General features: G+C 39.5%; 1 protein-coding gene across 1 annotated transcript; it reads right to left on the reverse strand.

Moving 5' to 3' along the window:
• Positions 1-944: 944 nt before the first annotated feature.
• Positions 945-1,331, reverse strand: LOC137959409 (secreted RxLR effector protein 161-like). The gene has a single exon (XM_068806794.1). It carries the CDS (start codon positions 1,329-1,331, stop codon positions 945-947), a length of 387 nt encoding a protein of 128 aa, XP_068662895.1.
• Positions 1,332-23,709: the final 22,378 nt, after the last annotated feature.

The following is a 23,709-nucleotide window of genomic DNA, read 5'->3' on the forward strand; positions in this document are numbered from 1 at the left end:
ATGGCAATGGATGTCGGGCCTTGGAATGACCAGAGGTTTTGGAAGTTGGATATTGATGATGTTCTGAAGCTCTTCTCTGAGGTTGGTCTCGATAGTTGCAAGGAAGGCTCCAAATCTGCTCATGCCTTCTCATCTTTGTTACAGAAAATGAAGATACGAGGATTCGACTCTCGCGAATGTTTTTTTGGGATTTTCAATGAATCAATGTGATGTTCAACTTCATATGACAATTTCGAGTTGACTAGTTTTTAATCCAAAATTAGATTACTTGATTTTGGCCCATTCCATTAATAATAGAAAATATAATTGCATAATATATATGTTACCCAAATTAGAATAGGAAATGTGAATTTCCTAACAATCTCTCACTTGGTTTACATATCATTCCTGAAACAATTATATCACAATTCTTTAGGCACGCATCTGTATACTATTAATAATGGAACCATTGTATATATTAATAATGGAACCACCGCTACTTTCATCACATTACATTCATGACTAAACCACGATCATCGCCATACTAATACACTCAATGACATAGAGATCAAATATGGATGAGTAACATGGCAATTACATGCAATGTGATATCAAACATGCCTATTTCTAACTGGTCCTTCTTTAGTCTTTAGTGAGTTCTTTCCATAGTTCATAATGCAATGTCAACATTGCACATAGAAAAACACAAGCAAGTTCATAAATAAAATAATAAGCAATCAATTTTATTAAAAAATCAAATAACTCAATGTCTAAAGCAAACATATAGTACAAAAATGACTCCCACTAAACCAAGTATCCTCAGAAATAACGCCCATATGAGCAATGTGCTCATGAAAGACCTTAGGTGGTAAACCCTTGGTTAATGGGTCTGCTAGCATAGAGTCCGTCCCTATATGTTCTATAGAAATCTGCTTATTCTGAACTCTCTCCTTAACAACTAGAAACTAGATGTCAATAAACTTTGACTTCGTCGAACTCCTGTTGTTGTTAGAATAAAGTACCACCGAGTTATTGTCACAATAAATCTTTAATGGCCTGTCAATGCTATCTACCACTCGTAGCCCAGTGACAAAGTTTCGCAACCATATTCCGTGGTTGGATGCCTCAAAACAAGCAATGAACTCCGCAACCATGGTTGAATAAGCTATGAGAGTCTGCTTAGCATACTTCCATGAGATAGCTCCTTCACCCAACATAAAGATGTAGCCTGATGTGAAGCGTTTGCTATCTTGGCATCCGGCAAAGTCGGAGTCAGAGAACCCAATGATCTCTAAACTGTCTAATCTCCGATAAGTAAATATGTAGTCTTTTGTTCTCCTCAAATAACGCATCACGCGTTTGGCTGCCTTCCAATGTTGCATACCCGGATTACTCAAATACCTACCCAGAATTCCTACTATAAATGCTATGTCGGGATGAGTACAAACTTGAGCGTACATTAAACTCCATACTACTGATGCATAGGGAATTTTCTATATCGCTGTTCTTTCAAGATCATTTTTAGGGCACTGTTTAAGACTAAACTTGTCTCCTTTAGCGACGGGTGTGTCTCCTGGTTTACTATCTTTCATGCCGATTCTACTCAACACCTTATTAATATTTCTCTTTTGTGACAACCTAAGGATACCTTGAGAACGATCTCTAAGTATCTGTATACCTAATACAAAAGAGGCATCACCAAGATCTTTCATCTCGAATTTCTTCGTCAGAAATTTCTTGGTTTCATGCAGTAAGCCTATATCGCTACTAGCGAGTAGAATATCATCGACATATAATATCAAGAAGATGTATTTACTCCCAATGAACTTATGATATACACAATCATCAACAACATTCGCCTCAAAACCGTATGAGGTTATGACTTGATGGAACTTGTGATACCATTGACGGGAAGCCTGTTTGAGACCATAAATGGATTTCTTCAATTTACAGACCATAGACTTTGGATCACCAGATACAAAGTTTTCTGGTTGTACCATATAAATCGTCTTATCAATGTCTCCATTGAGAAACGCAGTTTTGACATCCAACTGATGTAGCTCTAGATCTAAATGAGCCACTAGTGCCATTATTGTTCTAAAAGAGTATTTGGAAGATACCGGAGAGAAAGTCTCTTTATAGTCTATGCCTTCCCTTTGAGTAAAGCTTTTAGCGACTAGACATGCTTTATATCTCTCGACATTGCCCTTTTAATCCCTCTTGGTTTTAAATATCTATTTACAACCAATGGGTTTCGCACCTTTAGGCAACTCGATGAGATCCCAAACGTCATTGTCTTTCATAGACTTTATCTCATCCTTCATGGCATCAATCCATTTTTGAGATTTAGAACTGTGCAAGGCTTGACATAAGTTAATTGGGTCATCTTCTGTCAATCCGACGCCATCCTCATGTTCTATAATCATCTGGAATCACATTTCTCCTCTCCCTAGTGGATCTCCTTAATGACACTTCTTGAGGTGGTTGAGTTTGTACTAAAGATGGTGCAAGAGGAAGAATCTCATTGTTGTCTTGATTTGGAACAATGTCAGGAATAGGAGCCTGAACATTGTCCTCTAATGCTTGAATTGTGTCTTGATTAGCAATAGGTATGAAGACCTGATCACTATCAATAACAGATTCTTCTTCAAAGACAACATTCCTTATGTTTTCTTCCCCTCCAAACTCAATATCCTCAATGAATCTCACATTTCCCGTTTCAAAGAAGGATCGTGATGTGGGATCGTAAAACTTATAACCCTGAGAGCGTTCAGCGTAACTAACGAAATAACAGCTAACCGTCCTTGAGTCCAGTTTTCTTTCATGTGGCCTATAAGGCCGCATCGTAGCTGGACAACCCCAAATGTGCAAGTGCCTAATGCTAGGCTTCTTGCCTGTCCAAAGTTCATAGGGGGTTTGGGCAACTGCTTTGCTCGGTACCCTGTTAAGGATGTACACTGCGGTCTTGAGAGCTTCTTCCCAAAGTAACTTTGGAAAAGAGGAATGACTGATCATAGTCCTTACCATATCCTTAAGAGTTCGGTTTCGTAGCTCTGCAACACCGTTCATGCTGGGTTTGCCCGACATGGTGTATTGCGGAACAATTCCACACTCTTTGAGGAAAATCGTGAAGGGTCCTGGATGTTGTTCTCCTGATCGATCATATTGTCCGTAGTATTCACCACCACGGTCGGATTTGACAGCCTTGATTTTCTTTCCGAATTGAAGTTCAACTTCAGTTTTGAAAGACTTGAAGATGTCCAGTGATTGTGACTTCTCATATATTAAATATAGGTAACCGAATCTAGAGTAATCGTCTATGAACGTAATGAAGTACTGTTGGCCATTCCATGAAGCTGTAGGGAATGGACCACAAATATCTGTATGTATAAGTTCTAAGACATCTTTAGCTCTTGCGGCACCTAATTTTCTAACATTTGTTTGTTTCCCCTTGATGCACTCAACACAAACTTGGAAGTTTGTAGTATCTAGGGGTTCAAGAATTCCATCCGACACAAGCCTTTGAATTCTTTGTTGAGAGATATGTCCTAAACGTTTGTACCATAATGTGGCGGAATTCTCACTTAATTTTTGCTTCGTACCACGTGAACTAATTTACAATATTTCTCTATATGAACTAACAACATCAAGCATATATAGATTATCAATTAAGGGACCAGAACCAACAAAATTTGAATTTTGGTAGAGACTAACTTTATTATTTCCAAAAGAACAAGAAAAACTTGATTTGTCCAAAATGGAAATAGAAATTAAATTCCGCCTAAAAGAAGGTGCAACAAATGTCTCAAATAAATCCAAATAAAATCTAGTGCTTAATTGTAATCTGAAAGTTCCTATAGCCTCTACTGCAACTTTATTGCCATCGCCCACAAAGATGATTTTTTCAGCATCACTGGGCGGTCGGCTCCACAGGCAACCCTGCAAAGAATACTAATGTGAGTGGTAGCACCAGAATCCACCCACCAAGTGTCTTTAGGTACAGAAGCTAAATTAACTTCAGAACAAACTAAAGTTAGAGGCATACCCTTCTTTACACGCCAGGCAGCGTACTTGGGATAATCCTTCTTCATATGTCCCGACTTCTTGCAAAAGAAGCATGTAAACTCCTCAGCCTGCTTCTTCTGTTTCTTAGTCTGAGAAGAACCTACCGCAATATCCTCTCTTCTTCTTCTTGTACTAAGAGGTTGAGGCCGAGTGAGCCTTTTCAGTCTTATCCCGTTGCTGCCTCTCTTCCTCATGCACACAATGAGATATAAGCTCATTTAGGGACCATTTGTCCTTCTGAGTGTTATAACTCACTTTGAATTGGCCAAAGTGTGCAGGAAGAGAGATCAGAACCAAGCGCACGAGCAAGTCCTCAGACAGCTCTAACTTAAGTGACTTGAGTTTTGATGCGAGATGAGACATTTCCATGATGTACTCTCTTATGTTCCCTTTGCCTTTATACTTCATCGAAACGAGTTTAGCCAAAAGGCTACTCACCTCTGATTTTTCATTCTTGGTAAAATATTGTTCAATTTCTTTTAGGAACTTCTTGGCGCTCTCACTCACTATCGTAGAGCCCCGAAACGCCTCCGAAATGGAGCGTTTCATGATCATCAAACACATTCGGTTAGAGCGCTCCCACTTCTCAATTTTAACCTCATTGAGGTTATCAGGAGTAGAAATGGGTGGCTCTGCCCGAAGTGCAAGATCTACATCCATACAACCAAGGACAATTTTCATGGTATCTTTCCAGGCCATAAAATTCGTCCCGCTTAACATTGGAATGCTGCTTATTTGAGCAGTAACATTTGAAGCAGTAGCATCAGAAACTGTATAAAGAACAAAATAAACAAGCGTACTCACATTTCCCTAGCATATCATATAAAGAAAAATAGACAAGTACAAAATAAAATCCAAATTGGGGACTCATCTCAAGATACCTAGTACAACATTAATTCCTAGTATTTGGACAGAGAAATTAATTGTAAGTGGTACTCTCAGTGCAATGATCAAATACTGACAATCCGTTCTGTTGAACAATAGCCTTCTTTGGACCGACTATTGTTCACATGAAAAGTCTTTATAATTGTCACGCATTTATCATCACAGGTACGTTGTTTATTTGGCCAAATTGTGTCTTCCTTTGGGCCGAGCACAATTTGCATAAATAACTCCGTACAAACATCTATGTATTTCTAGTCAAATTATTCTACACTACAGAGGTTACTTTGGAAACATGTAGCTTCAAACAATTTGATTGAAAATACTAGACCAACTGAACAAAATAATTTTTTTTTATTCAGTTCCCCAACACTGTGGCACCGCCCCATTGGCGCCGCGGCGTTGGCCTTTATTTTCTTGGAGCTGCAATAAATGTTTTGTAATGTAATATATATAAACAAAACATTTAGTCAGATGTAACAAGCAAATATGAGCAGCCATATTGGGCATATACGCCAAACGCAAAAGTCAGCTCAGTCTAGCCAGCTTAGCCCGAGTCGACCCGATCTATAGCAACCGGTTCGAGTTGACTCACCCGAGTCAATCTCCTTAAGTAAATTTGACAAACCCTGAGAATAATTTTTTTTATGGCGACACTGCAGTTTGTCCAACGGACATAGCATCGCGCTCGTTGCTTTGAATGGGCACAGCCGTTGCCCAATGGACGCACGCCCACAACGGTTGCCCAACGGGCATGGTAGCGCTCCCGGTGGAGTCAACGGGCGCTGCTGTCGCCCAATGGCGATGGCAGCCCTCTCGACAGGTGGTTCTACTGCCCAAGGGCCACAATAGCACTCCCGACGGGCACTGTTGTCACCCAACGGCACGGCAGCACTCCCGATGGGCACTGACTGCGCCCAATGGCACGCCAACGCTACCGACGGGCACTGCTGTCGCCCAAGGTCCACAACAGTGCTGCCGACGGGCGTTGCTGTCTCCCATTCTTTTCGATGAGTGCTGCAGCACCGGACTCTCAGTTGTCGGTGCTGCCGCTCGCCCGAAGGCTCTGGCCCGCAGATCACTGTTTGGATTCCGTCCGATGACAGGCTTCCTCCTTCACCTCCCCCTTTTCCTGCCGGACGTCGCTTCATTGACGGGCTCTGCGGCTTCTTCCGTCGCCCTCTCTGCTCTCGCATAGAGAGAAAAGGGAGGGGAGGGGGAGGGGAGGGGGGGGGGGGGGGGGGGGGGGGGGGGGGGGGGGGAGGGGGTTCGTCGCCCTCTCTGCTCACGGGCACCCCCTCTACCACGCGCAGAGAGAAAGGTTTCCGTCGCGCTCTCTGCGACACGCAGAGAGATGGTGGGGGTGGTCTCCACCGGTGACCGGCAATCAGAGTCGCTACAGCGTGTCCCAACGGACGCTGTAGCGCCATCCTCCACCCGACGGCGACGCTGACGAACTCACAACCCAAAATACGAATTCTGTGGAGAATTTTTTTTTTTTTTTGCACTCCACGAATTAATCTAGAAATCCTAATAATCTAACAGAACTGCTCTGATACCACTTGTTAGATCCGTAATAGTAAATTCTAATCCAGAATTTACAACATGTTAGAATGTTAGGATTAAAAACATACCTGGATCCATTCCGTGAATTTCATCTTCTGATGCGGAATTTACTGTGACGAACGATAAGAACGGATGTGGTCTTCCTCAACTAAATCGCCTTATTCCTCAATGGGACCTTTGTCTCTCTTCCAGATGGGGAGAAGGGAAACTGTGTGATTTAGTATATTGGGGACCATAATCATGTTGTGTCTCTTTATATAGGGTTCCCATAATTTCCTATGGTATCTACTCAATTGGCCCATATTCATGGCCCATTCCTTAATGGGCTTAACAAAATTAGATCACTTAATTTCAGTCCATTCCATTAATAATAGAAAATATAATTACATAATAAATATGTTACCCAAATTAGAATAGGAAATGTGAGTTTCCTCTACATATTCGACTTCCACGGCTGGCATCAGAGTTGAGATTTGAATGGCAATGGATGTCTGGCCTTGGAATGACCAGAGGTTTTGGAAGTTGGATATTGATGATGTTCTGAAGCTCTTCGCTGAGGTTGGTCTCAATAGTTGCAAGGAAGGCTCCAAATCTGCTCATGCCTTCACATATTTGTTACAGAAAATGAAGATACGAGGATTCGACTCTCGCGAATGTTTTTTTGGGATTTTCAATGAATCAATGTGATGTTCGACTTCGGATGACAATTTCGAGTTGACTAGTTTTTAATCCAAATGCTTTTTCTACTTTTTTTTCTCTTCCATGTCGAACTTTTTCTTTTTCTACAAGATGTAAATCTATAATCCTTTGAAAATTTGACGTCTCTTCCATTGCAGAGCAATTGGCTGAAATAATATGAATGTACATAGCAGCAAATTGCACCTCAATTTCCTTCTTCTTTATCTCTTTTTATACCTCTATTTCCTTCTCCTTCATCTATTTTCTTCTTCCTTGCATTTTTGGAGTTAATGGTTTTCTAATTTCATGATTGGGAATGCTATATATCATGGTTCATGCAAGAAATTTGATGAATGGTGAGTGCAAAAACGTGAAGCTTTGACTTGTCGAATTGGCTACTAGTGAGATTGAAGTGCAAGGTGATTGGCAAACTCAAAACATAAACCTATCACTTTCAGCTCATGGTTTTTTAATTTCATGATTTGGCTATTGGGACTAGCAGTGTTAAGTTGTGGAACCTAATCAATGTCATACATTGAATCGGTACGTGGATCGACCTTCGCGGAAAGGTCGTTGTGGGGTTGGAAGAGGAGGGGGGAAGCCTTCATTAAGGGTAGTTTGGGTATTTCACTATTGTATTGCGGTCATGGATCAACCTTCGCAGTAAGGTCGTCGTGCTGGTCCTCTCTGGGATGTAGGGGTGGAGCCCCCGTCCAATCCATGATATATTGACTGTTATTTCATGAAGGGCAGTTTGAGAATTTTATTCTTGTATCACGGTTGTCCTAGTTCTCTCTTTATAATTGGGGATAGTCGCTATTAGGGTTTAATAAGCTTAATCCAAGGAGCACCTCAGTAGTAGTCATAGAGGTTAGAGCGAAACACTGTGCGATTTCTCTTATAAACTATTTTATCTTCATAGTGGATTACTATAGCGGCAGAAGACAGGATGTAGTCCCGCCTTGAGGTGAACTTGTATAAATCTTGTTGTTTGTTTTTGTGTTTGTTTTTCCTTTCTTTCGTGATTGTTATTATTGTTCTTGTTAGTTTGGAATAAGGCGTTTAATTCCTAACAAATGGTATCAAAGTTTTGGTTCATGATTGAGAGCAATGGCTAGCGGAGAAGGATCGACACTAGGGATCAACAAGTATGATAGTATAGATTTTTCATTCTAGTGGATGCAAATCGAAAATTATTTGTATAGTAAAAAGATGCACGCACCACTTCGAGATATGAAACCAAAAGGTATAAAAGATGATGAATGAAATCTTCTTGACAAACAAGCATTGGGAGTAGTTTGGTTAACATTGTCAAAGATTGTTACTCACAACATGGCGTCGGAGAAAACCACAGCAAGGATGATAAAGATTCTATTCGCAATGTATGAGAAACCTTCTGCAAATAATAAGGTTCATCTCATGGAAAAACTCTCAATTTAAAGATGACAAAAAATACATCAATTGCATCGTATTTGAATGAGTTTAGCACGATTGTCAATCAATTGACATCCGTCCAAATTAAATTTGATGATGAGGTTTGTGCTTTAATTCTTTTGGCATCACTGCCAAATTGTTGGGAGACTATGAAGGCTGCAGTCAACAACTCTGTAGGTAATGGAAAATTGATTTTTGATGATGTTTGGGATACCATTCTTGCGGAGGAAGTTCGTAGAAATGATTCCGGAGAATCTTCAACATCTAATTCTGCTTTATGTGTCAATACTAGCAGCAAGAACTTTGAGAGGAATTCCAACAAAGGCAATGATATAGGGATGTCAAGGAATGGCAGGACCAAATCCAAACTTCAAAAGGACTGTGAAATGTTGGAATTGTGGCAAGTCTGATCACATAAAGAAGAACTGTAAAGCATCGAAGAAGGATGAAAAAAAACTGATGTTGCAATTGTAGTGACTGAAGAGGTACAAGATGTTTTACTCTTGTCAGTTGATAGCCCTATTGATTCTTAGGAGTTAGATTCAGGAGTTTCTTTTCACACCACCACACATTGTGAGATCATGAAAAATTATGTTACTGGAGATCATGGGAAAGTGTATCTTGTTGATGGAGAACCTTTGGATATTGTCAATTTAAGGATGTCAAATGGGTCAGTGTAAAAAATTCACAAGGTGAGACATGTACCAAAACTTATGCATAATCTGATCTCAGTAGGGCAGCTTGATGATGAAGGTCATAATGTGACTTTTAATGGTGCTACCTGGAAAGTCACAAGGGATCCATGATTGTTGCATGGGGAGTTAAGATTGGAACTCTTTACATCATTTTTACTTGCAGAGACACGGTTGTATTTGCTAATGTTGTTATTGATTCTGACTTGTCGCATTATATGCTCGGTCACATGAGTGAGAAGAGAGTGAAAGTGCTTCAATCCAAAGGGAAGTTACCAGTATTGAAAACTATAAAAAAAATGTTTGTGTGAATGCTACATTTTTGGCAAACAGAAAAGGTTTAGCTTTTCTAAGTTTGAAAAGGAAGAAAAGACAAAAAAATTGGAGTTGGTTCACACTTATGTGTGGGGGCGTTCTGCCGTTACTTCCCTTGGTGGTTATAACTAATATGTGACATTTAATTATGATGTAAGCAGAAGTGTATGAATTTATTTCCTAAAAAAGAAATCCAATGTCTTTGGTATGTTTAAGAGATGAAGAGCAATGGTTGAGAATGAGATAGATTTGAAGGTTAAATTGTTAAGTTGTGGAGCCTAATTAACGCCCTATGCTAAGTTGACTACAGATTGACCTACACGGTCAGGTCACTGTGGCAATTGGAAGGGGGACGGGATGCCCCCCTCCTTGCGGTATGGGGGTGCAGCCCCTATCCGATCAATGATATATTAACTGTTATTTCATTAAAGGTATTTTGAAAATTTTACTCTTATATCGCAGTTGCCCTAATTTTCTCTTTATAATTGAGGGGCACTGCTATTAGAGTTTGATTATCTTAATCCGAGGAGCATCTCGAGTTTCAGTTTGAGAGGTTAGAGAGAAACACCTATAAGTGTGTGATTTCTCTTGTAAACTATTTCATCTTCATAGTGGATTATTGTAGTGGCGTAAGATAGGATGTAGTCTCACCTTAAGGTGAACCTGTATAAATCTTATTATTTGTTTTCGTGCTTATTTTTTCTGTCTTTCACGATTATTATTATTGCTCTCGTTAGTTTGGAATTAGGGCGTCTAATTCCTAACATAAGTGCCTACAGTTAGATAATAGGGGGGGGGAGGGGGGGGGGGGGGATACATTGATGATGAATTCAAGTGGTATTGTGCTGATAATGGAATCAAGATGAAGAAAACTATTCCAGAAAAATCTCAACAAAATGGTGTGGCTGAGAGGATGAACATAACTTTGAACAAGCATGCTAGGAGCATGAAATTACATGCAGGATTGCTAAAGATGTTCTAGTCTGAGGCTATTAGCACTGCTGCCTATTTGATCAACAGAGGCCCCTCAACACCATTGGATTGCAAAATACAAGAAGAGGTCTGGAGTGACAAAGAGGTAAACTTTTCTTTCTTGAAAGTTTTTGGTTGTGTTTCTTATTTTCATATTGATTCTGCTTCTAGAAATAAACTTGATGCTAAATCTAAGATATGTTTCTTTATTGGTTATGGTGGTACTAAGTTTGGTTATCATTTTTGGGATGACAAAAGTCGTAAGGTTATTAGGAGCAAGGACGTGATCTTCAATGAAAGTGCCTTGTATAAAGACATGTCGAGAACAAAGTCTAAGAGTACAAGTGATGAAGCCAAAAAGTCTGAAGTGATTCAGTTGAGAGATCTTCCAGCTATTGAGATGAAGAATATTGCTCAAGACGACCAAGAGAACATATCCCGAGAAGTAAATTAGAACATTCCTGTGACTGAACTTAGGAGATCTACTAGAACTAGCAGACCACTACAGAGGTACTCCCCTACACTGAATTATATTTTCTTGACTAATAAAGGTAAACCAAAGAGTTATGAGGAACTTGTGCAAGTTAATGAATCAACTAAGTGGGAGTTGACCATAAAGGACGAGATGGATTCATTGTTATCCAATCGGACATGACAGTTGATTGAGTTACCAAAAGGGAAAAAGTCTTGCAGGATAAATGGGTGTACCGAATAAAAGACGAATATGATGGCAACAAGCGGTACAAGACAAGACTAGTGGTAAAAGGCTTTCAACAAAAAGAAGGCATTAACTACACTTAGATTTTCTCTTCAGTAGTGAAATTGACTACTATTAGAACAGTGCATGGACTAGTAGCAAATGAAGACTTGCACTTAGAGCAATTGGATATAAAGACAACCTTTTTTCATGGTGATTTGGAGGAAGAAATTTACATGATGAAACAATAGAGTTTCAAAATACATGGAAAGGAGAAAATGGTGTGCAAATTTCAAAAGAGTTTGTATGGTCATAAACAAGCTTCATGATGGTGGTATAAGAAGTTTGACACTTTTATGAGTAGTAATGGTTTCTTGAGCTGCCAGGCGGATCATTGCTATAATGTGAAAAAACTTGATGACTCTTACATTTTTCTACTACTATATGTGTTGGAAGATGGGCTCAAACCCGCACAACCAAGGATGACCCACATATTCAAGAGTGTGGTAAGATGGGCCTAAGCCCATAATATATGGACCCACCATGATCATGAGCTGGTGGGCCCCACCATGATCATGTGAGGTGGCATGAGAAGTCTTACACAATAAGAAGTCTTACAAAGCTAGAATTATTATGGAAGCAGGTATCACAGAAGAGTTTCAGTTTATAAGTATTTTAGTCATGATAGTCGTTTATTTATAGTGGGTTATTTAATTTTGCTAGGACTTATCTTTAAGTGTTAGAGTTTGGGTGTAATTGGCACAAATGTAGTTTAATTGTAATTGGGCTCTACTACCTTCCTTTATTACAAATAGAAGTTCATGTATTATGATTACAATAAGTCAATAAAGTTTTTCTCTTTTCCATAAATTCAAGTTGGTATTAGAGCCAAGTTTTGTGAGTTGACTTGGACAACCCACATAGGTAATGTGATCATTTTTTGATCTATTATCTCTAGTAGTTTAGGTTCATATTTATCTTTTTTTTCCTCTTTTCAGTTCCTATACCTGTTGTTTGTTTGCATTTTCACCTCTATATTGAGCATTTCATATTGTAAATTATATATTAATGGAAAGATATTCGAGTCTTCGAGTCTAATTTCAAAGGAAAAAAGGTTTTATTGCAATCAAAATTATGTACAAAGAGAAATCGATATTTGAAGCAGCAAAGGTCAAATTGTAAAAGAGGTTCGAGCAAAAACAAAAAATTTCAACTTTTGAGTTATTTTATGCCATCAAGAACGAGACTTTATATAGATAATTATATATCAAAAGAAATATATGTAAGTCTATTTTCTTACTCATTCAACCAATTCTTGATGTGAGTTTTTTATAAGGAGATATTGATCTTGGAAGAGTCAATGGTTATGCTGGCAAAAAAAAGAATGAGTATTTAGTTCAGCCAGATTACAGAGATCAAAATCTACCAGATTATATATTTCAATAAAAGTATATTTTATGAATAGAAATTATACTTGGATGAAAGGTATTTAAGTCTATTTTTAGAAGGAGAAAATTTCATGTTAATTTGATATTTATTTAAGGATATATTTGCATTGGAAGAATCAAAGGTCATGCCTATATCCTATTGCATTGAAAAATCCGAATTTAAGCCGAATTATTTCATGTGTCCTTATTACTCTTAAGTACTTTTATCATTTATCGGTTATCTACTGCTATACTACTGTAAATTTGCTACATCTATTTTATTTGGTTCAAGATGGGATCATTGCCATTACCTCCCAGCTTGAGGGAGAGAAGTAGAAGAAAAAGTACAAGAAAGAGCAAGGAAATTTGAAGACCAAAAATCCTAACTCAAAATAATAATTGTGGTAATTATTGGTGATACTTGACTTGACTCGACTCGATTCTATTTCTTTGGGTGGATTATTATTTTGAATTATTCGCAACATTATTCCTTAGTCAACATATTATTTGGTGCTCATATTCGCATTGGATTATTTCATGGGTCCTTTTACAAGGATTTTTATTATTTTGGTTTGTGTAATATGGGCCCAGACCCATTTCAGTTGCAGTTATTGTATCTCTTTGGATAATACATTATTATTGAAGAATGGTGACCACAATATCCTATATTCCTCTTTACTCATTACCCATTGGTTATTTGGCCACCTTTCTCCTACCATCCTTTATTTGACTCTTACATACCTTTTTGGTCCAACCGATTGGAAGCTTAAGTCCATCATGGTTGGGTGTTTTAAGTCCATTGAGACTTAGATATATATACCCATGGGTTCTTTTATTGCCGTTTTGTGAATGACAAACATTACCCACTTATCATGTATTTTATTGACGTCTTGTGAATAACAAGCATTTATCATGTATCATGTCTTTTATTGCCGTCTTGTGAATGACAAACATTTATCACCCATTTCTAAATGTGAGAGTCGGTGCTCGAGTTTGGACACCGTGATGGAGAAGCTTATTACTATATATATATGTTACCCCCCTTAATTGACATTTATTACTCCTACCAGTTGAGAGTCGTCGTTCTATGGAGGGACACAGTGATGGAGGAGTTTTATTTAACTTCTGAGCATTGCATATAGACAGTGTCATATGACTTAGAATGATTTTACTCTTACTTATCTTATGCCAATTGGGCCTCATGGAAGAGACTACCAGCGTGAGGGGGAGTGTTGGAAGATATGGAGGACTGCTATTTTTATGAGAAGATCTTATATACCATTTGCAGCAAGTTGGGAGTTCATGATGTTCTCTCACCCCCAACTTGAGGGGGAGTGTTGGAAGATGGGCCCAAGCCCATAAGATATAGACCCACCATGATCACGAGTTGGTTGGTCCTCCCATGATCGTGTGAGGTGGCATGAGAAGTCTTACACAATAAGAAGTCTTATAGAGCTAAAATTATTATGGAAGTAGGTCTTACAGAAGAGTTTCAGTTTAGAGGTGTTTTAGTCATGATAGTCTTCTATTTATATTGGGTTATTTAATTATGCTGGGACTTATCTTTAAGTGTTAGAGTGTTATGGTCCCTAGCCATGGATCTAGTAACTCGGCGAGGTAATTTTGAATTCAACACTGTATTAGGGTTCTTGGCCACAGTAATGAAGAAAAGAACTCTTTTCTTTACCTGTTCTCAGTAGGCTTGAAAAGAAGTTTCTTTTTCTTAGTCTTCTACATAAATAAAATACTTCTCTTGTTGTTCTTGGCCAAGAAGAGTTAAAACCTTTTTTCTGCTCACGTCTAAGAGGGTAGCGACCCTCTAGAAAGGTTGCTACTGCCCATGTAGGAGAGATTAGGACTTCCTAACCCTCTCTTACTCTGTTAGAGGCTAAATCTGCTCGATTAGGGAATCAATATTTCCCTTTTCTTGCTCGGATTGAAGGAAGATTATTCTCTCTTGCTGCTATAAACGTGGAAGAGGCTAAAACCCCTCCTTGGACTTGGAAAACAGTAACTCAAGTTCCTCTCCCTTATCTTGGATAATTTCAATGCAAAGCAGAATTCAAAGAGAGAAGAAACAAAACTCAAATCAAGAGAACCATACCTGGAGCTCATCAAGGAGACCTCCAAACCTTAGAGCTCGTTAAGGAGAACTCCAAACCCTATTTAACTTAATTCAATACTTGCCTTCTTTCTATTTATCTACCCTCTAAATAGAGTTTGACGTCATAAGTGTTTTAGGGCTAAAAATGACAATTTTCTCCCTACATCCTTCCTCATTACATAATTAATGGAAAATTATACTGAAGCAAAATTAAAAAGTAATAAACTCAGTGAGTTATTGCCTCCTCCTTTGGGTGACTCGGTGTGCTATTGAGCCTCCAACATCTACCTCCTCCCCCCCCCCATGGAGAAAGAGCTTGTCCTCAAGCTTATAAGATGGGTAGACCTATTGGAAGTTGGCTAGTTGCTCCCATGTCACATCTTCTTTTTCGGTGTCCTTCCACTGTACAAGAATCTCCCATTGGTTATCAATCTGATGGGCCCACAATATCGTAGCTGGAGTAAGAATAACCTGTCCATTGTCCACTGGAGGAAGAGACGGAATTGCTGATGGAGGTGGACCCTTAAAGGGTTTTAAGTAATGAAACATGGAACACATCATGTAGTTTAACTGTTGTGGGAAGTTGCAATTGATAAGCTACTGGCTCAATACATTGAATAATAGCGAAAGGCCCAAAGTATTTTGGGGAGAGTTTATGGCGTTGTTGGCCCACTAGTGAGTGTTGACGGTACATATGGGGTCGTAACCAAATATAGTCACCTTCCTTGTATTTGATATCCTGGTGTCCCTAGTAGTAGAAGTCCTTCATACAAACCGGTGCTTTGAGGCAATCCAAAATATTCTGTAGCACCTGGTCCCGTTCCATAAGTGCGTGATCAATAGAGTCCACACACGTGGAGTCCCATGTATACGATAGAAGCCGAGGTGGATCTCTGACATATAGAACACTGAAGGGAGTAGATTGTAAAGTTGTGTGGAAAAAAGTGTTGTAACAATATTCTGCCCACGGTAGCCATTGCACCTAGGTTTTAGGACGATCGCCCACAAAACATTGGAGATACATTTCCATAGTGCGGTTAACAACCTCTGTTTGTCCGTCTGTTTGAGGATGATATGATGAAGAGAACTTCAACTTGGTGCCGCAGAGACGAAACAGTTCACGCCAAAAAGTGCTTGTAAAAACTGCATACCGATCACTGATAATCGATTCTGGAATACCATGTAAACGAACAATATGCTCGAGAAATATCTGTGCCATTATGGATGTTGTATATGGGTGAGCCATGGGTATGAAGTGAGCATATCAATAATATCGACTTGCCGAAAGATAGTGGAAGACCTTCGACGAAGTCCACAGAAATATCGGTCCACACCTGTGTAGAAAGTGCCAAAGGTTGCAGAAGACCTGCTGGACTTAAGTGTTCGACCTTGTTACGTTGACAAACCTGACAGGATGTTACATATTCTGCAGTAGAGGTCTTCATACCCTGCCAATAGAAATCCGCTCGAATGCGATGTAAGGTTTTCTGGATGCCTTCATGAGTATTGTCATGGTATGCTGAAATGATGGCTGAAACCAAATCTAAATTGTGTAGGATATATAAGCGCGAGTGATAATAAATAAGAGAGTCATGAATGGTCCATCTAGAGTCCATGGGCCCTCTGTGATTTTCTTGAGCATATCGAGAAGAACCGGATTACTGGTATTTTCCTTCTTCACCAAGTCTAAAAGGAGAAAACGAAGCTGGTTGATTGCATATAGAAGTTGCAGGGTCTCCAAATGTCAGGACAAGGCATCGACCGCCTTGTTTAATCTACTGGTGTCGTATTCCACCGTAAAGTCGAATTCCAGCAATTTACTTATCCAGTGTTGTTAAGGAGAAGTCATGAGGCGCTGCTTTAGCAAATATTTAAGGTTGTAATGATCAGTCTGAATAAGAAATGCACGTCCCGATAAATACGGGCGCCAATGTTGTACAACTTTGGCCAACCCAATTAACTCCCGTTCATATGCTGGCAATTTGTGATGTTGTACTACCAACTGGCGGCTGAAATATGCAATAGGGTGCAAGTGTTGTTGTAGAACGACACCAATGCCCCCACCTGAGGCATCACACTCGACCTCAAATAACTCCTCAAAATTGGGAAGTTGTAGAACTAGTGCGGATGCAAGAGCTGATTTGAGATCGAAAAAGAACTGAGAAGCCTGGTCATTCCAAATAAAGGAATTTTTCTTGAGGAGGTTTGTCAATGGTGCAACAATTGGTCCATAGTTTATGATAAATTTCCTGTAATATGCTGCCAATCCCAAAAACCTCGCAAAGCCAAGGTATTCATAGGTTGCGGCCAATATGCAATAGCCTTAATTTTCTTGGAATCCATTGTGACTCCATCATGTGAAATAATATGGCCGAGATAGGCCACATGTGATGCTGTAAATGAGCATTTCAATTTCTTTATATATATTTGATGGGCACATAACAGTTCAAATACCAATCATAAATGCTCTAAATGCTAATGTTTAGATTGGCTGTAAATGAGTATGTCATCAAAGAAAACCAGTACAAATTTTTGAAGATAGTTGCGGAATGCCTCGTTCATTAATGCCTGGAATGTGGATGGGGTGTTGGATAACCTAAATGGCATGATCACGAATTCAAAGTGGCCATGATGAATGCAAAAAATCATTTTCTTGATGTCATATGGGTGTATACGAACCTGATGATATGTTAAGCACCTAACCAATACTACCCAAAAGACCGGCCTATTAGGAGCAGAAGATATAGGTACTTAACGCCCAGGACCCTAACATTACACCCCCCTTCGCGAGCCGACGTCCACGCCGGCCAGCACCAGCGGCGGCCCACTCAAGCGGCTGCCCCACTCCTAGTGCCCCATCGCAGTTCTCTAGGTCGGCCCCTTCCACTTGGTCGCCCCTTCCGCTTCGGTAGGACACACTGGGATTCAAACTCGCGACCGAGCACTAGCTCTGTTACCAAATGTTAAGGACCTAGCCAATACTACCCAAAAGACCGGCCTATTAGGAGTGGAAGACATAGGTACTTAACACCCAGGACCCCCTAGCGTAGGTCCAATTTGGTGAATATATGAGAACCGTGCAATTCATTCTAAAAGCTCCTCCATCACCGGAATAGGGAACTTATCTTATCTTTCACAGTTTGGGTATTGAATTCCTGATAATCAACACAAAAATGCCATGTACCATCATATTTTTTACGAGGAGGATTGGTGATGAGAATGGGTAACGACTGCTGCGAATAAGGCCTTGCTGTAGCATTGTTTGGCATTGTCGTTCAATTTCGTCTTTCTGGAGTTGTGGGTACCGATAAGGTCGAACGACCACAACTTTTGCTCCCTATTTTAAACATATCTGATGGTCACAATGCCTCAAGGAAGGCAGCCCCAAGGGCTCTTGGAACAAGTCCGAGAATTCATACAGAAGATTATCTATATTGCTATCTGGATTGAATGAATCGTATGAATATGAAGGGGCTTGTCCACATGACTGCCCTGTAATAATACTTGTTGTCTGCCCATTGCAAAACTCATACTTAAAGCAGGAAAAGCCCATAAAATAGGGCCGAGTGTTTGAAGCCATTAAAAACCCAAAACCATATTTAAACCAGCTAGAGGTAAGACAAAAAAATCAGAATGAAAGAAAGTCGTACCGATTGAGAACTTAACTTTTTTGCAGATGCCATAGCTAGGAACTTTTTCTCCATTGGCAACCAAAAAAGTTGCTATTGAGTGAGGAAGTATCTGTAGTTGAAGGTGTTGAGCAGTGGTCCAACTGAGAAAATTATGTGTACTTCCTGAATCCACAAGGCTGACAAGGTCCTGGTCCATCACTCGAGTGCAGACTGGCATCATTTTGGCTGATTTCTGTCTTGTAATGACATGTAGAGAGATTTCTAGTGGATCCTCCTCAGCTGTATCAATATGTAGTGGTTTTGTGATATCTTTTGTGAATTCATCGACCTCTAACCAGAACAACCATTTACACTGATGGCCTACCATGTATGTTTCATCACAATTGTAACATAAGTTCTTTGCTCTACGCTCTGCCATCTCCCACTAGTTAATTTTCGAATATACTGGGCTGGTGGGTTGCTGGGCTGTGTATCTACTGTTGGATTAATACTGCAATAATTTCTGACTTGTTGCTCTGCCTGAGAAGCTAGTTGAGTATTATTGTTGTGCCTCCCTTGCCAGCTAGTGGAAGTGTTATGGTCCCCTTGCCAAGTTGGCCTCCTGTTTTGAAAATTTTGTCGAAGTTCCAGTGCGCGAGCTAGATTCATTGCTCGATCTAAGTCAGTAGGTGCATGTAGCTCCACTTCTAACCGTAATGACTCATTAAGGCCCGCTTTAAATAAACTAACATGTTGGTCTACGCAAACTATCCGACTAGCTCTTGCCAATTTTTCCTGGAACAATTTTTGATTGAGCTCCACTGCACCAGTTTGTCGTAACAACACCAAATCCCCCAAGGGGTTGTTGTGGGCTGGAGGACCAAATCGTATAGTATATAATTCTTTAAACTCTTCCCAATCCAGCACTAATCTATCTGACTTAACTTGATGAAACCAAAGTTGTGCTTACCCAAGCAAGTGGAAAGCGGCCAACCCTACCATATCATTAGTTGTTGTTCTTTGACAGATAATTTTTTTTTCACCTATGTAACCAAATTAAAGGGTCTTCAGACCCAGTAAAAGTAGGAAAATTTAGTTTTTTATACCTTGGTACGGTTCCTCCTCCCTGGTTCAAGTTTCCAATCTGGCCAGGAAAACTAGTGCGCCCAGCAAACTCATCTCCCCCTCTAGTATGTGAGTTGTTCTCTCCTCTTTGTTCTAGAATTGAGTTCCTTCCTATCGACATATTTTCCATCATCCTAGAAAGTCTCTCAACTTGAAGATTCATATTAGGAATTTGCTTCATGATTTGAGCAATTTTTCTGTCAGTCTTTGCTTGTCCTCTAAGCATCAATTCCCTTAACTCATTAATACTGTTCTCCACTGTGTTACCTTGCTTTGATACCAAGTTGTTATGGTCCCTAGCCATGGATCTAGTAACTCGGTGACGTAATTGTGAATCCAAAACTGTATTAGTGTTCTTGGTCACGGTAATGAAGAAAAGAACGCCCTTTCTTTACCTGTTCTCGGTAGGCTTGAAAAGGAGTTTCCTTTTCTTAGTGTTCTACGTAAATAAAATAATTCTCTTGTTGTTCTTGGCCAGGAAGGGTTAAACCCTTTTTGCTGCTCACGTCTAAGAGGGTAGGGATCTAGAAAGGTTGCTGCTGCCCACGTAGGAGAGATTTGGACTTCCTAACCATCCCTTACTCGGTTAGAGGCTAAAGTTGCTCGATTAGGGAATCAAGACTTCCCTTTTCTTGCTCGGATTGAAGGAAAATTATTCCCTCTTGTTGCGGTAAATGTGGAAGAGGCTAAAGCCCCTCTTTGGACTCGGAAAACAGTAACTCATGTCCCTCTCCCTTATCTTGGATAATCTCAATGCAAAGCATAATTCAAAGAGAGAAAAATAAAACTCAAATCAAGAGAACCATACCTGGAGCTCGTCATAGAGACCTCCAAACCCTAAAGCTCATCAAGGAAAACTCCAAACCCTGCTTAACCTAATTCAATACTTGCCTTTTCTCTATTTCTCTACCCTCGAAATAGGGTTTGACGTCATAAGTGTGTTAGGGCTAAAAATGTCAATTCTGCCCCTGCGTCCTTCCTCATTACATAATTAATGGAAAATTATACTGAAAGCAATATAAAATATGAAATTCAAAAGTAATAAACTCAGTGAGTTATTGCCTTCTCCTTTGGGTGATTGAACATTATGTTTCAGAAAGTCAGATTTGGGATGACAGGGTTTTGTAGAAGCTGACATGGTTGGAGACATTGATGGTATGAAGAGTACCATTGGATATGTATACACATTGGGTGATATAGCAGTTAGTTGGGTCTCTAAGTTGTAGAAGATAGTTACTCTTTCCACTATTGAGGTAGAATATGTTGCCGTAACCGAAGCCCGCAAAGAGATGGTATGGTTGCAGTCTTTCTGGATAGAATTAGGCCTCAAGCATGTGAAGAATGTGTTGCATTGTGACAGCCGGAGGGCTATTCATTTAACAAAGAATCCGGTTTATCATGCCATAACAAAGCACATACAGGAGTGTTATCACTTCATCAGATCGGCTCTAGAGGATGGAGTATTAAGTTTTGAGAAGATTCATGGAAGTCAGAATCTGGTAGATATGTCGACAAAGATTGTTACGATCGAGAAACTGAAGTGGTGTTTAGCTTCAGTTGGACTTATCTCTAAGGATTGAGAAGTTGTTCTCACTGTAGAGGAGATATTGATGACGGATTAGTCTCCAAGTGGGAGATTGTTAAGTTGTGGATCTTAATTAACGCCTTACGTTGAGTTGGTCATGGATCGACCTTCACAGTAAGGTCGCCGTGGAGGCCTTCCTAGGGGTGTGGGGGAGGAGTCCCTGTCTGATCCACAATATATTGAGGGTAGTTTGGAAATTTTACTCTGGTATAGTGGTTGTCCTAATTTTCTCTTATAATTGAGTGGCGCCGCTATTAAGGTTTAATCATCTTAATCCGAGAAGCATTTTGAGTTGCAGCCTGAGAGGTTAGATAGAAACACCTGTAAGTATGTGATTTCTCTTATAAACTATTTCATCTCCATAATGGACTACCGTAGCGATGGAAGACAGGACGTAGTCTCACCTTGAGGTGAACCATTATAAATCTTGTTTTTGTTTTTTGTGCTTGCTTTTTCTTTCTTCCGCGATTATTATTATTGTTCTCATTAGTTTGGAATTAGGGCATTTAATTCCTAACATCGAGTTGCAACCCGAGAGAGGTTAGAAAAAAAACACTTGTAAGTGTGTGCAATCTCTTTGTAAACTATTTCATCTTCATAGTCGATTACTGTTGTTGCACAAGACAGGACATTGTCTCACCTTGAGGTGAGCCTGTATAATTCTTGTTGTAATTTTGTGCTTGCTTTTCCTTTTTTATGTGTTAATTAGGGCGTCTAATTCCTAACAAGTGGTATCAGAGATTTGGCTCGTGATTGAGAGCAATGGCTGGCAGAGAAGGAGCAACATTAGGATTCAACATGTTTGATGGTATGGATTTTTTGTTTTGGAGGATGTAGACCAAAGATTATCTCTATAGTAAAAAACTGCACTCACCACTTCTATATATGAAATCAGATGGTATGAAAGATGACGAGTGGAATCTCCTTGAAAGACATGTGTTGGGAGTAGTCCAGTTAACACTGTCGAATAACGTCGCTCACAACGTGGTGTCGGAGAAAACCACAAAGGAGATGATGAAGATTCTGTCCAAGATGCTCTTGAAAAACCTCTTAAATTTAATGATGACAGAAAATACATCAGTGGCAATGCATTTGAATGAGTTTTGCATGATTGTCAATCAATTGACCTCCATTCAGATTAAATTTGATGATGAAGTTAGTGCTTTAATTCTTTTGGCGTCTTTGCCAAATTGTTGGGAGCCTGTAAGGGCTACTGTCTGCAACTCTGTAGGCAACGAGAAGTTGATTTTTAATGATGTTCGGGATACAATTCTTGTGGAGGAAGTTCGTAGAAAGGACTCTAGAGAATCGTTGATATCTAATTCTACACTAAATGTTGATACTAGGGGCATAAACTTCGAGAGGAATTCCAACAATGGCAATGATAGAGGGAAGTCAAGGAATGGAAGGGGCAAGTCCAAATTCGAAAGGAATGTGGAGTTCTGGAATTATGAGAACTCTGGTCACATAAAGAAAAACTGTTGAGCATTGACGAAGGCTGAAATTATAAATGATGCTGCAAATGCATTGACTAAAGAAGTACAAGATATTTTACTCTTGTTGGTTGATAGCCCTATTGACTCTTGGGTGTTATATTCAGGAGCTTCTTTTCACACCACTGCACACCATGAGATCATGGAGAATTATGTTGCTAGAGATCATGGGAAGGTGTATCCTACTGATGGAGAACCTTTGGATATTGTCGGTATTGGTAATGTCTGTTTGAGGATGTCAAACGAGTTAGCGTGAAAAATTCACAAGGTGAGATATGTACCAAAATTTATGCGTAATTTGATCTCAGTAGGGTCGTTTGATGATGAAAGTCATAATGTGACTTTTAATGGTGCTACCTGGAAAGTCACTAAGGGAGCCATGGTTGTTGCACGAGGAGTTAAAACTGGAACTCTTTACATCACTTCCAGTTGCAAAGACACGGTTGCAATTGCTGATGCTATTACTAATTCTAATTTGTAGCATTACAGGTTCGGTCACATGAGTGAGAAGGGAATGAAAGTGCTTCAATCCAAAGGGAAGCTACCAGGGTTGAAAACTCTAAAAAAAAAATTTGTGTGGTTAGCTTTTCTAAGGCTTGAAAAGACCAAAAGACAACGAAATTGGAATTGGTTTATACAGATGTGTGGGGACCTTCAACTGTTACCTCTCTTGGTGGTTCTAACTACTATGTGACATTTATTGACGATGCAAGCAGAAAGGTAATTGATTGTCAAACATCACTTGGTTCAACTGATTATTGACAGTCTATTACTTGGCTTGACTCACTCACTTACTATTGAAGCTACTACATGCTATTGGCTACTGGTTGGACTTCTACTTCATTATTACCTTACATTATTACCTTGAATTATCTTCAACTTATTAATTGGTTCATAGCTTCCTTATTTAAGGATGAACTTTTGTAGATAATTTTATGTGTCCTTATTGCTCTTAAGGATTTTTACTACCTACTAGTTATCTACTGCTATATAACTACCTATTTGCTATGTGTTATTTGGGCTCGGGCCCATTTCAGTTATCGCTATTCTGTCTCTTTGATTTAGACATTATTATTGAAGGACT

Source organism: Aristolochia californica, unplaced genomic scaffold, assembly GCF_029961685.1.
Source record: "Aristolochia californica isolate CCGP_79_NKW_82.1479 unplaced genomic scaffold, dmAriCali1.0.hap1 SCAF_3, whole genome shotgun sequence".
Lineage (NCBI taxonomy): Eukaryota > Viridiplantae > Streptophyta > Magnoliopsida > Piperales > Aristolochiaceae > Aristolochia > Aristolochia californica.

Bases quoted from the DNA above. Each gene is read 5' to 3' on its own strand.
- LOC137959409 (XM_068806794.1), bottom strand. From the start codon at position 1,331: ATGCGTTATTTGAGGAGAACAAAAGACTACATATTTACTTATCGGAGA.